General features: G+C 45.3%; 1 protein-coding gene across 1 annotated transcript in view; it reads left to right on the top strand.

The window, feature by feature from the left end:
• The window catches only part of LOC134639142 (cilia- and flagella-associated protein 70-like), a 35,511-nt gene that overhangs the window by 6,835 nt on the left and 14,121 nt on the right, over window positions 1-14,555 (top strand). The window contains 11 exon segments of the mRNA XM_065471542.1: window positions 1,723-1,906; window positions 2,158-2,253; window positions 2,852-2,931; window positions 4,875-5,066; window positions 5,199-5,237; window positions 5,239-5,382; window positions 6,295-6,389; window positions 12,816-12,844; window positions 12,847-12,891; window positions 14,069-14,202; window positions 14,494-14,555. The exon segment at window positions 14,494-14,555 is cut by the window's right edge and continues 82 nt beyond it. Of these exon segments, the coding sequence (XP_065327614.1) occupies window positions 1,723-1,906; window positions 2,158-2,253; window positions 2,852-2,931; window positions 4,875-5,066; window positions 5,199-5,237; window positions 5,239-5,382; window positions 6,295-6,389; window positions 12,816-12,844; window positions 12,847-12,891; window positions 14,069-14,202; window positions 14,494-14,555 (1,100 nt within the window).

Here is a 14,555-nt window from a genome sequence, read left to right as displayed (position 1 = left end):
TCTTCTTCGGGGTTTAACGGCAGCTGGCATCCTTGTACATGCAGTGCTGCCATCTTCTGTTTCAGTCCGTTATTACACTCTTAAATCCTACTACTTATTTCTGTGTCTTTTGGGATCTTACAAAGCTTCAAACGACGCGTCGACTATTAAATTAGTCGTCGACGATTTTGATAGTCGACGTAATCGTGACTAGTCGACTAATCGTGGCAGCCCTATTTTACAGTAAACAATTATAGCTCACCTTTACTACGGTGTACATTTTAGGACATCCTCAGGTCTCAGGAAAAAAGCTGAGAACGGCTTTTCTCCTGAAACCTGACATTTTTTTTTTTTTTTGTCTGAGACCTGAGACCTGACAGCTTTTTTCCTGAGACCTGAGGATGCCCTAAAATGTACAGCTTACTAAAGAGAGCTGTAATATTCCTTTATTCATAGAACCTGGAGTGTAGTATAGGAATATAGCATGCTATATATGTAGCTATAATTTTGTTGCAGTAGATTTCATTATCCTTATGTTCATGCGATTCAGTACATTACATATATATGTAGGGATGAAATATATAGAGAATGTAATTTATAGAGAAGAAGAAGTCATCTATAATGGACAACAGTAGAAACCCTCTCCACATTCTGATGGCTGGCAGGTACCCTCTGTCCCCTCACCCCCACCCATTTATTAGTTATCAGTCCATTAAAACAGTGAGCAAGTAATCTAGTACTTGGAATGTTGGTAGTTCAATTCCTGGATGTTCCAGTCTGCATGCCAAAGTGTTCTTGGGAAAGGCATTGAAGCCAAAGTCCATCATCCATCAGTGTGTGCGTGTTAGATTGCGGAAAAAGTATTTTTAATAAGGGCTTGTATGAATGAGGCATGCGGGAAGTAGTGTAGAAATGTGCTATATAAGAACCAGTCCATTTGCAATCTTTTTTTGTATTGTATTGTGTATCCCTATTCTTAACTTTATTTATGACTGGAGGAATGTTTGCTTTTTAAATGGAGCTGCCGGATATCTATATCTGTATATCTGTTTGATTGTTTTAAGACTCAATAAGCTTTTTAGAGCTTCCCAATTAACTTATTATCTTTAATTGGTTCGGTTATTTATCACTACATGAAATTAGAATTGTGTTTGTTAAAAAAAGAAAATTGCAAATGTAAATGGGCAAATATTAAATGAAAATATAACACAAGTAGCACTTGGTTCAAGATTATTTCATTGAAGATTGTATGTAGTTATGTAAAGCACTGAAGTTAAAATTCTACTTGCAATAATGTCATAGTAAAATGTCAGTCAGTTTTCATTCTCATCATTGACCATCCTCACCTAATTAGAAAACTCAAAGTTAGGTCATGTGTATTTGGCCAGGTCAGCTCTCTCTATATTTTCAGTCCCTCATTTTAAATCTCATCAACAGTTGTTTTCAGCAAAACTACTTTTAGCACACTGTCTTTTTTTTTCTAGTTTTAATTCACATTGACTTATCCAAAGAGAGACATAAAAGCAAACAACTTCCCCACAGAGTTATAGGCCTTGGTAACATGCGGTACTAATAGCTTACATGGAGACTGGTGGAATATACTTTTGATGTTATGCTAAGTACATTTTACTACTTCAACAAGTATCTAAGTGAATTTAAAGCTTTATTTTAAGCTTTATTTTAAAATATGATATAATTTTAAGTAAATGTTTACCGCTTGCTATACATTTCTTTTCTTTTTAGCAAGCAAAAAAAGGAGACCACTTTCAGAGTTTGGTGCGGGTTGAGTTTGGAACATTGCTGGGAGAGTCAGATGAGAAGCAGGGTAACCCTATGCAGGACTTTATTGACTATAAATTTACCTGCATCTTCCGCTGTCCAAACGACGCTAAGGCTCTCAGTGACATTGCCCAAAAACCGATCGTATGTAAGTCGAGATTTGAAATATTCTCCTGTCTCTGATAATATGATGAAACTGAAAATGTCGCTAACCAGCAGCTGAAACATTTCATTTCATTCTATTTTCTTTCAGTTTGATCAACACTTTTTTTTTGTTGCTTTTTTTTTTTTTTTTTTTGTGAATACCTTATGTAATTGGTGACAGGAATCTCCTTGATAATCAAACTTGCTAAAAATGTCCACTGTTGTGTTTAATGTATATTGTTTTGTTGTGGTCAGTGACAGTGATAGAAGTCCTGGCTGAGGAGAAGAATGATGAACCAAGACAAGTGCCTCTGGGCCAGGCTGTTGTTGACCTCCTACCACTGTTACAAGGTACAGCTATAGCTATTGGGTCATTCCATACCAGATCAGTCAGATCTGACATAAGTTCCCACCTGGCTCCTTCATAATCAGATGACTTTTTTTCTATGATAAATGTAGCTTATTTATTGCTCATGCAAAAATTTAAATTCATACTGTGAAAAGTTTCTGAATTAAAGGCCCTGGAAGGTGGGTTGAAATTTGGTAAATTTTTGAGCCCCTAGTGTTGGAGCTAGCCATATGAAACCTTCAAAGCTGCAAAAACAAATTTAAGCTCTCTTATAAACTGGAAACAAATAATTTTAATTTCCCTCACTTAGAGTATAACACTCCAAATGCAAAATCTAGTTTTAATTTAGCAGGTTTTTTTTTCTCTAACCAACCTTGAGCATCAGTGTACCTACAGTATCTACATTTACTTAATTTCTGATACCGGGCTCATCTTCTAGCACTGATCCCTTTTCAAAATTGGTTTCTAATATAGTCAGCATATCTTCCCAGCTAACAGCTGCTTTGTATGGAGGTCAGAAAAGCAAAAACTCATTTCAGAGAGCTTTTCTTAGCAGAGCAGGACTTTCATTTGTTAGAATGATTTTCTCTTTGTCTCCAGGTCAGTGCAGTTTCTCATCCACAGTCTCTGTCAATTCGGTGCCCAACCCCCGGGCCGAATCCACCTACACCGGCCTCAAGGTCAGTTGAGGACTCTGCAGTCATTCTCTTGGAGAGTTAATGACTGCACTTTGTTTCATATACTTTGAAATCTGAAACAGATATTTTGCACTTTTCTGAGTGTACTACAGGGTGGGCCATTTATATGGATACACCGTAATAAAATGGGAATGGTTGGTGATATTAAAGTCCTGTTTGTGGCAGTATATGTATAGTATATGTGAGGGGGCAAACTCCTCATGATGGGTGGTGACCATGGTGGCCATTTAGAAGTCGGCCATCTTGGATACAACTTTTGTTTTTTCAATAGGAAGAGGGCCATGTGACACATCAAACTTATTGGTAATGTCACAAGAAAAACAATGGTGTGCTTGGTTTCAACGTAACTTTATTCTTTCATGAGTTATTTACAAGTTTCTGACCACTTATAAAATGTGTTCAATGTGCTGCCCATTGTGTTGGATTGTCAATGCAACCCTCTTCTCCCACTCTTCACACACTGATAGCAACACCGCAGGAGAAATGCCAGCACAGGCATCCAGTATCTGTAGTTTCAGGTGCTGCACATCTCGTATCTTCACACCATAGACAATTGCCTTCAGATGACCCCAAAGATAAAAGTCTAAGGGGGTCAGATCGGGAGACCTTGGGGGGCCATTCAACTGGCCCACGACGACCAATCCACTTTCCAGAAAACTGTTCATCTAGGACTGCTGGCACCCATAATGTGGTGGTGCACCATCCCATATGGAAAAGATATATATAAATCTTATAAAGTTTGTATCTGTCTTGTGTGAAACTTGTATGAAAAGCATACAAGAGTGAAAACGCATATAAGATCCCTTGAAAAATTATATAATGAAACTTGTATGTTTTGGATACTTACTAAAAAAATATATGAAAGTAATGAGAAAGTGGCCACTTTCATGAGTAAATCATGTAAGCCTTATATGATTTACTCATGAAAGTGGCCACTTTCATGAGTAAATCATAAAGTTTTTACTATTTCTTTTCCATATGGGCATCTTGCTGGAAAAACTCAGGGAACGTGCCAGCTTCAGTGCATAAAGAGGGAAACACATCATCATGTAGCAATTTCAAATATCCAGTGGCCTTGAGGTTTCCATTGATGAAGAATGGACCCACTATCGTTGTACCCCATATACCACACCAAACCATCACTTTTGTTGTTCATTTACTTTTGTTAGCTTTACCACATAAATGGTAAATGGCTAACTTCACCAAGTGAACAGTGAAAGACAGAGCAGAGCTTTGCTCATTCCTTTCTATAGTCACCTTAATTTTGAGGTGTTACTTTGTCACTTTAAATGTGGTATTGCAGTGTTATAAATTAACCAACAGCTTTTCTAATTAACACATTCATGGTGAGAAAGCCAATGACCGGCACTTCATTTCATTTATCATGTGAAATGCTATGCTAGCAAGGTTCAACTCCTAATATTAAACAACCTTGTTGTTAGATTACAAATGAAATGTGATATGCATCAAATAAAATAGAGATAGAAGTACAAAAGATAAAAAGTGCAACAGGCCAGAAAAAAACAAAAACTAAGCTGTGTAAACTGTTAGTGAGTCCTCTTATCCTTTTCAGTGGCAATATGTTTTTGTTGGTTTATTTTCAGGCATAGATTGTTACATAGACTTGTTATTTAGGAACATGTTCATTTTAAGGTGTTGTTAAACGTAAGTGTTGTTTTGTTTTGTTTTTTTCTCTGAAGATTGCTGGGTTATGATAAAGAGAAGAAAAAAAAACAGCCACTTACATATATTACATGTTAAATATGTGAATTTACATATAATGATTAAATGAGCTTTCATTGCACTCAGGCATTCGTTTAGTGTTGTGTATTATGGTTTGAAAAGCACTTAGAACCTAAGGATTTGTATTCAGTATGGTTAAAGCAGTATATCAATGAAAAATATAAACTGCTCTCCTTTTTTAGCTGTCTACCCTCAATGTGAGTGTCAGTGTGTTGGATCCAATACTGTCCGAAGCTGACCTCTCAGCCTCTAATCTACTAAAGGTAACTTTGGAGACAGCCTACTCTGTCCCAGACTCATGGATGCTGCCATCCGGCCCTGCTCCCACTACCTTCACATACACTGCTGCCCTAGAGATCCCTCTTACTACAGACGTGAGTGTTATAGTGTGCTTTTTATGTGGCCTCTTAAGGCATACTGCTCTATTCACACTAGCTTAAAATGTCAATCTTTCCAAGGATGACGCGTTTTTGACAAATGTAGCTTTACTACTGCTTTGCTCCCAGCAAGACCAAGTGCTAGTGTTCCCTGAAGGGCAGCTGAAGGCAGGGGGGGCAGAGAGAAGAAAAGGAACGTCAGAAGAAGAGGTCCCATAGGGACACACTAGTTCCAGAGAACCACTTCCTGCCTGGAGTCTTTTTCAAGCCAGAGGAAATTGATCAGAAGGATGGCGAGCTGACTGCTTTAGAGGTAAATACAAATGCAGCTTGCAGATACTACCAATAATGTTAGCTGGAATGTTGCAAAAAAAAAAAGGAAAGGAAGTTAAAAACACCCTGAAAGTGACCTCAAGATTTGATCATCAGTTTTGTTCATCAGTTTACCTGTTGAAGTTCAGGGTGTGCCTGCTCAGCTGGTGTCAACATTCACTCATCTTTAACATCACCCTGGGTTCTTGGCCAGCTTAGCATTACCATGCTGTCTGTGCAGATGCTTGCAAAGCAGCATAATGCTAACACAAGTTCCTGGATGTGGTTTGCACTTTACCATTGTGCTCTTGTCCTTTTGTGCAATAAAAATAAATGTAATGTCCATATCCGTACTACAGACCGTGCCATTTATTTCCCTTTTATAAAGAAGGAAATAACGTATTAATTTGCACATATGAGACACATGGAATTTTAGATTGGGATTTTATCGTATTTGCTACATCCACTACATCATACTGATGTAGAAGTCTGAAAAACAGACAAAATTTCGTCCATCAAATGTGGTATACGTGGCATTACAGGGTTAGACAGAGACAAAAACTAACAAAGATGGGTAATAAGGAACAGACGAACTGGATCAGATTCTAACTATCCCTGTCCCTAACAGGGACACCAACCCTTAGCATATCCTTCTTCACTATATCCATGAACCTCCTCTAAGGTCTTACTCTTTTCCTCCTGCTTGACAGCTCCCTCTTTATATAATTGTCCACTCAACAAATCAAGAACTGAGGAAAATAATAAAACCCAAGAATCAATGTTGATAAACTCAAAGGAAGACAAAAACTCAGAAATCTCAAAAAACCACAGATAATCCAAAAACCACAATTCCATTGAAGATAGCAGCATGTGAAAGCTTATTTACAGGCTTGTGGTGTAAATGTTCCCACAGGACTGGGCATTTCGTGATGAGGCAGAGACCACAAAGAACAGAGTGAGCTGGGACCCAGAGATGTACTGCTTTCTGGACGCAGGGGGAACTACAAGGTTGGAGGCTGAGCATGCAAATCACTCCTTTATTTCTCTGTGTATCGGACCACCATGCTACCTGCTGGCTACAATTTTAAGAATTTAATCTAGAAAAAGAAAGTCAGTCACCAGTTTCTTTGTTACAGAACACAGAGTCTAAGAGCAGGATTTCCTTATGCAGAACATTTCAGGCATGCAAGGAAATCATTGTCACTGATTTTAGGCACACAGTGAGCATGTGATCTGTGCAAGTATAAGTAAACAGGCTTAATGCTTAGAGTAAAGGTCAAATCTATGAAAGAAAACCCATCTAGAGCAGTGGTTTTCACAAAGGTCCACATGAGCATCCTCTCTCTCAAAAACGTCTGTTCCAGTGCATTTGCAGTGAAGTTGCATTCACTTGCACACATACATTAAAAAAGGGGAAAAAAAGCAGCCACCTTTTTTTTTTTTTTTTTTGTATTAATTGATTTGAACCTTCAAAATAAAAGCAACAAGGTTATATTGTTATTTCCCACAATATTATAAAAAAAACCCTCATCTTTGTTGGAGAAATCAGAAGTTCCCTTTCAGTCGATTCACTCGGTACAACACATAAGTATGGGATATCACGCCCTCGCGTGTCCTGGCTGAAGAAACCTTTATTCACGCCTTTAAGGCAGATGACGTGTGATGACACGCGCACGGCCCCGCCCGCACATATAGCCGCTGTCATCACAGTCATCCCTCAGTTCTTACGCTCTTCACCTCGCTGAGAACACCTCTGCTGAGTTGGGCTAGCTAGCTGCTGCTAGTTAGCGCCGTTGTCTGCCAACTTGAACTTAGCTTAACTGCCCCTGTTGGTGTTAGCCTCCACCGCCCAGTTGGTGCGTAGGCTGCCCGCGGAGCGCTATTTTCAAGTTTTTCTTGTGCAGCGTTTCGCTTTGCGTTTTGGAATGGACTCCAAACCGAAGCGAGCAAAGCAGAAATCTTCTGTTCGCCCCTGTCCTCAGGGATGCGGTTTCTCTTTGCACGACAGCGACCAGCACGATGCCTGCCCTGTCTGCCTGGGGATCGTCCACGCTAGGAGAGCGTTGACGGAGCCCGAAGCCTGTGCGTTTTGTCGCCAGCTCCGGCGCTCGACCCTGGAAAGACGGGTGACGTTTGTGGAAAGAGTGCTGGGACGCTCGGCTGTCGCACGGCATGACCCTCTCCTTTCTGAGTCTGGAGCCCTGGCTTCGTCCGAGTCCGAAGACGAGGATTTTCCGGTCGATGTCCCCGCGATTAGCTGGGCTGACCACATGGAATATGTTGACGGGTTAGCCGATGACGAGCCGGAACCATGCAGGAGCGCTGACGGGCTTCAGCCTGGGTTGAAGCCCGCCAGCGCTCCCCAGGAAGACGATGACGTGCTGGACATCGGCCTGGACATCCATGGTTTTTTGGAGGATGAGCAGGAGAGCTCATTGTCGGCCCAATGTGCCGCCGCTGCTGCGCCGGTCGGCCACGATGACACCTCTCTTTTCTCCCTGTTTCGCCGTGCTGCTGAGAAGCTGCAGGTGGACTGGCCCTCTCCTCCACCAGCTCGGAAGCCGTCGCGGTTCGCGGGTTTTTTCCTCCCACCGGAGCCCGCAACGGCCAAAAGCTGCCTTCCCATGTTCCCAGACTTTCTCTGCGAGCTAACAGCGTCATGGGACAAACCTCTGTCTACCCGCGTCACTGTGCCCGGCTATGGACAGTACATGGAATTGGACGGCGCCGAGGGGGCTGGCTTAGCTAACCCACCCCCTATGGAGCCGTCTCTGGCTGCTTATCTGGCCCCGTCCCATAACCATGGTGTCGGTGGCCCCGCAACTCTGCCGTCCAAGCACTGCAGATTCTCTGCCTCGCAGCTGGAGAAGATTTATCGGGCTCAGGCCGGCACTGCTCGCGCCATGAGCTCCGTCACCATGCTCCAGACGTACCAGGCAATGTGCCTGGCGGAGCTTGGATCGCTGGTTCCTGATGACAGCCCGCTGGCACCTCTTCTTAACGAGGTCAGAGTCACCACGGATTACATCCTCCGTGTGTCTCGCTGTGCAGCGCTCTCCCTGGGCAGAGGGATGGCTTCGACAGTAGTGGCGCAGAGGCACCTGTGGCTGACCCTCTCCGACGTCCCGGATAGGGACAGAGCTGTGTATCTGGACGCACCAGTGTCTGCGGCTGGGTTATTTGGACATTCACTTGAAGCCATTCAGGCTAGATTCGATCTGAGGAAGAAGCAGACGGAAGCTCTGCGCGACATCATCCCCAGACGTCAGCTCCAGCCCAAGCCCGCAGCTAGCTCTCACAGGCCCGCCGCTCCTCTGACGACTGGCAAGAGACTGGCGCCCACTGCTGGAGTGGGTGTGCCGCCGGCGAGAGCACGTCCTCCGGCCCGAGCTCCACGCCAGTCGGCCTGGGGCAAAGGCCCACCCTCGGGCCCCCGGCGGGACCCGACGCCCAGGAGGAAGAAGCCTCAGCCCTCCTAGCTGTGGTTTCGAGTGGAGAAGGGGTCCAGCAGCAGGGAGACGCTGTTTTTACCCCTCTGTTGCCGCACAAGAGGTGCCGCTTAAGTTCTGTTCAGGTTGTCAGCCCCAGAAGGCGCTGCACTTTCCTATCACTGTCTCCCAAGCACAAAACCCCTGCACACAAATTGCCTCAGGTAACTCCCTGTTCAGGTGTGTTAAATGTTCAAGTGACCACATCGAGTGTTCCCGCTGTTTTTCATTGTTGTGCCCCAGAAAAGGTGCATCCAACAAAATGTATGAATGTACATGTTTCCATGTTACAATCAATAAAGAGTGTTGTTTATTCTCAAACAATCACAAATGCTCAGCCTGCAGGCAAAATGAGCCAGGTCAGGCAGGTGATGCAGTCCCCTGCAGACACACTGGGGGGCGACGACGCCCCGCCGACGGTGCTGCAGGTCAGCCGGCTGGCTGCTCACTTCCCTCAGTGGCGCGCTTGCGCCCCCTCTCCGTGGGTGCTGCAAACCGTTGCCATGGGTTACCGGTTGCAGTTCCGGGTCAAGCCGCCTCGTTTCCAAAGAGTCGTAAACACGATTGTCAACTCCGAGGCAGCCATGATACTCAGAGAGGAAATACAGGCGCTATTGCAGAAAAGAGCAATACGAGTGGTCCCCGCTTCGGAGACAAACAAAGGTTGGTACAGCCATTATTTTGTCGTTCCGAAAAAAGGGTGAGGGCTTCGTCCCATCCTCGACCTGCGAGTCTTGAACACGTATCTACGAACGTACAGGTTCAAGATGCTAACACTCAGACAGCTCTTGAATGCAGTCGGCCCGGGAGATTGGTTTGCGACAATCGATCTAACAGATGCTTATTTTCATGTCGCTATACACCCGAAACACAGGCAGTTTCTGAGGTTTGCATTCGAGGGCGTAGCCTACGAATACCTAGTGCTGCCGTTCGGGCTGTCGCTCGCTCCCCGCACCTTTACGAAATGTGCCGAGGCAGCGCTAGCGCCCCTCAGAGAGAGAGGCATCCGCATCTTAGCCTACCTAGACGACTGGGCTCTCGTAGCTTGCTCCAGAGAGCAGGCGGAGACACAGCTGTCGCTGGTTCTGTCACACATTCAGACACTGGGGTTCTCTGTGAACTTTCAAAAGAGCTCGCTAATCCCGAGTCAACAGATTACTTTTCTCGGTCTGGAAATATGCTCTCTTTCCAGCCGCGCACGTTTGTCGGAGCACAGAGTGGCCGCGTTTCATCGCTGCCTCGCTCAGTTTCAGCTGGTACGCAGACTGCGTTTCCAGACGATATTGCGCTTGTTGGGCATGATGGCATCTATGATCGCCGTAGTGCCACTTGGACTGTTAAAAATCAGAGCGTTTCAACGCTGGACTCTCTCTCACCGTTTGTGTGCTTCGCGTCACCTCCGGAGGAGGCTGCCGGTAACCGCGTCTTGCATGCTAGCTCTCCGTCCTTGGAGGGAGCCCAGGCTGCTGCATCAGGGCTCTCGGATTGGGAGGGTGTTGTTTCGCAAGGTGGTGTCCACAGATGCTTCCCTAAGAGGGTGGGGAGCGCTGTGCGAGGGTGCGTCAGTGAGAGGGATCTGGTCCGCAGCTCAGCGCCAGCTGCACATCAACCACTTAGAGCTGTTAGCAGTGTTCTTAGCTCTAAAGCATTTCCATCCAGTCCTGCAGGGCCAGCATGTCTTAGTCAGGACGGACAATTCAACAGTGGTGTCTTACATAAACAGGCAGGGAGGAACACGCTCTCTTCCCCTGTTGCAGCTGTCTCGCTCTCTGCTGTTATGGTGCAGTGTTCATTTTCTGACTCTAAGAGCCACCCATGTCCCGGGCCACCTGAACCTGGGGCCGGACCTTCTCTCCAGGGGGGGTCCTCTGGTGAGAGAATGGAGGTTACACCCTTTAATAGTGGCTCAGATTTGGGATCTATTTGGCGAGGCGCAAATAGATCTTTTTGCTTCCAGGGTAAATACTCACTGCCCCCTGTACTTCTCCATAATCGACCACGATGCACCCTTGGGCTTGGACGCGCTAGCGCACCAATGGCCAGACGTGCTCCTGTATGCATTTCCCCCGGTGGAAATGATATCTCCAGTTCTAGAGAGGGTGCGTCGGCATTCCCTCTCTCTGATCCTGGTGGCCCCTTGGTGGCCCGCGAGGTCGTGGTATGCAGAGATAATCAGCCTGCTAGCAGCGAGTCCTTGGCAGCTTCCTCTCCGCAGGGATCTCCTCTCTCAGGCGGGAGGAGAAGTGTTTCATCCGCGCCCGGATCTGTGGCGCCTTCATGCTTACCTGCTGAGAGGTTAAACTTGGTTGCTAAGGGTTTGCCACCTAGTGTGATAGCGACAATTCAGAGCGCTAGAGCCTCATCTACTAGAGGCTTGTACGCTTACAAATGGCGAGCCTTCGAGCGATGGTGCCAGGACCGCCACACTCTCCCATTTCAGTGCTCTATTGTGGATGTTTTGACATTCCTGCAGGAGCTGCTGGATAAAGGCCTTTCGTTTTCGACAATCAAGGTTTATTTAGCAGCTATATCTGCTTGTCATATTGGCTTTGACGGGGTGACACCAGGTGCACATCCCCTCGCCATACGTTTTCTGAAAGGGGTTCGCCGGCTGAGGCCCGTGCTTAAGTCCAGTGTCCCTGCTTGGGACTTGTCTTTGGTGCTGGAGGCCCTTTGTAGCCCCCCGTTTGAACCCATTGAGTCTGTGGATATGAAATTTCTTTCATATAAGACCGCATTACTTCTCGCTTTGGCTTCAGCGAAGCGAGTGGGTGACCTTCATGCGCTGTCTGTGCATCCCGCCTGCACACAGTTTTCTCCTGATGGCCACAAGGTCGTATTGCGTCCAAATGCTGCCTATTTTCCCAAGATCATGCCTGCATCTTATAGCTCAATGGAGTTTGAGCTGCTGAGCTTTTGCTCCCCTCCTTTTGAATCTGAGGAGCAGAGGAGGATGCATTCTCTTTGTCCAGTGCGTGTGCTACACACCTACATTGAGCGCACTCAGAATGTGCGTTTATGTGACCAGCTGTTTGTCTGCTTCGCTAATCCAAATAGAGGTAGAGCTCTGTCCAAACAGAGGCTGTCCCACTGGATTATAGAAGCTATCTCACTGGCATACGGCACCAGAGGTCTTGCGTTGCCCCACGGGGTGGGAGCTCATTCCACCAGGGGGATGGCGACCTCATGGGCTCTTTTTAGAGGGGTGCCTGTAGCTGATATTTGTGCAGCAGCTAGTTGGGCATCGCCGCACACTTTTGTGCGGTTTTATCGGTTGGACGTTACAGCCCCTTCGGTGGCTCATGCTGTCCTTTCTGCTGGGTCTACCACTCACTAAGGATGTGGTGGTCCCATTCCGGTTCGGTGGCTGCTCTGCGGGGCGTGTATATATGTCCCATACTTATGTGTTGTACCGAGTGAATCGACTGAAAGGGAACGAATAGTTATGTCTATAACTTCTGTTCCCTGAAGGAGAGGAACGAGGTACAACACAGGGTGGCCCCACTGAGCAGTTTGGCTCGGTGAAGAGCGGCTATCGAGCTGAGGGATGACTGTGATGACAGCGGCTATATGTGCGGGCGGGGCCGTGCGCGTGTCATCACACGTCATCTGCCTTAAAGGCGTGAATAAAGGTTTCTTCAGCCAGGACACGCGAGGGTGTGATATCCCATACTTATGTGTTGTACCTCGTTCCTCTCCTTCAGGGAACAGAAGTTATAGACATAACTATTCGTTTTTGGTGGCTGAAATGGGACAATTTTCCCATTCACCTCATCTGGACTAATAAGGGGCCAGATGTGGATTTGGAGAATGTGCTATGTCCAGGTCTGATCTAATGCAACAAATAGGCACTTAAGAATGATTGACCTATAGTGGAAATAACGCTGATGGAAACCACAAAGAGAGAATATAAAAATGTGTGTATCAGTACTGATTGTAATTTCAGGCTGAAGCAAAGGATAACTAAGAGCAGATTGGGGCAGTGGAGATCATGAGGTCATTGGCTCCATTATCAAAGGTTAGTATTCCTTTTCATTCTCTCTTCTTTGGTGTTTGGATTTCCAGTATTTAGGATAGCATATGCCAGGGGTCGGCAACCCTGGGCACGCGTGCCAGCTGTGGCAGGGTTAACTGATGGCACGACCATAGCTGGACTGGCCATCGGGCATACCGGGCATTTGCTCGGTGGGCCGATGATGTTTTTAGCCTGCTGGTGAGAGGGACGTTGTTAGCTTTCCACCTTCCGACACTTCAAAAGCTTCAGCAGCTGTCCGCTCAGCGCAGCATCAGTGATAGGTTCGTAGCATAAACCTATTCGCTGGAACGTTCAAGACAATTCTACTACACAGCAAAAGCAAGACGCAAGAAGGCAAAGTTCTTTGTGTTACTCATATATGAGGGAGAGGACTGGACGAGCGCCGTTCCTTCGCTTGACCCCAGTCGCTCTCGTCTGCTGCCTCGTAACACCGCTCTTTTATTGAGGTTACATGAATATACATAGGCTCATTAACATAGGTACACATGTGAACAAAGAGTACTGTCTGTGTGTGTGTGGGGTGGGGGGTGGGGGGGTCAGAATGTGACCCCATAAACAACTTCCCTAAACCTGCTGGTCTGGAAGTCCAGCAGTCCATCTAAACAAAAGGCACTTATACTAAAACAGATCTAGATGTGTTTGCTGTACCATATATCAGCAAGAAAAGATACGACCTCTTCCCATGACCCTAGGATCTGAGTGTGTATGCCAGAACATTCTGGAATGCACACAAAGTCTTTGCAGACTACTAAGGATCAGACCCCTATCAATATGCCATAGATTATAAACTCTAAGCATATATGAGTAAATATTTCTAAGCATAAATGACAATCAACAATATAAACCTGACAATCAGCACTGCAGAAATACACGGATACATCCGTAGACTCGAGACAGAATTCACAATGCGTTTTTGGGACTTTCAGGTGTATGGACCAATGTTTTATTTTCTGATCAAACCAGAAAGCTTTAATGAGCAGCTGGATTTGTCTCGCATTAACTGGCTGAGTTAATGCCAGTTAATGCAACATCGAAGCAGCTGGAATCCACAGCTGTGCGTGGATTCGACCCCTGGCATATGCAATAAGCTTAGAAAATACAACATATGATTTTAAGTCTAACTGAGATGGAGACCAGACCTGTGTGTGTTTGTGTGTAGTTAGGTGCTGAGGACTCAGAAATCCCCTTCCATGGTTTGGCATTTATAGACTTTGGGCAGCTGCTGTATCCTGGAGTCCAGCGAATCCGAGGAGCATACAGCGTTCAGCCTTTCTCTGAGGAAGATTTGCTGAATAAGGTTCCAGTAACACACATATCACTCACTTGCTTTAAATTTGGTTTCCTTGTAAAATATAAATAAAAACAGAATAGAGTACTTAGTTAATCTTACAAACCAATATTTTATTCACAGTAAAAATCAGAAAACAAATCAAATATTAAAACTGAGACTGTATATTTATGCTTAAAATATGGGTTTATGAGTTTTGGAAATAATTTTACTCTCTTTATAAATACTGTTAAATTGCTATGTGCATTGTTTAACCTCTATTAAAATGATTTTTTTTTTTCATTGATCTTGCACTCAAAGGCCAAGCAAAGCATCAGTGTGTTAAAGGAAAAAGCTAAGGAAGCTGCCAGCCAGGCCAAAGA

Source organism: Pelmatolapia mariae, linkage group LG1, assembly GCF_036321145.2.
Source record: "Pelmatolapia mariae isolate MD_Pm_ZW linkage group LG1, Pm_UMD_F_2, whole genome shotgun sequence".
Lineage (NCBI taxonomy): Eukaryota > Metazoa > Chordata > Actinopteri > Cichliformes > Cichlidae > Pelmatolapia > Pelmatolapia mariae.
Note: the sequence above shows the minus strand (reverse complement) of the source record. Positions and strands in the feature narration are given on the sequence as shown.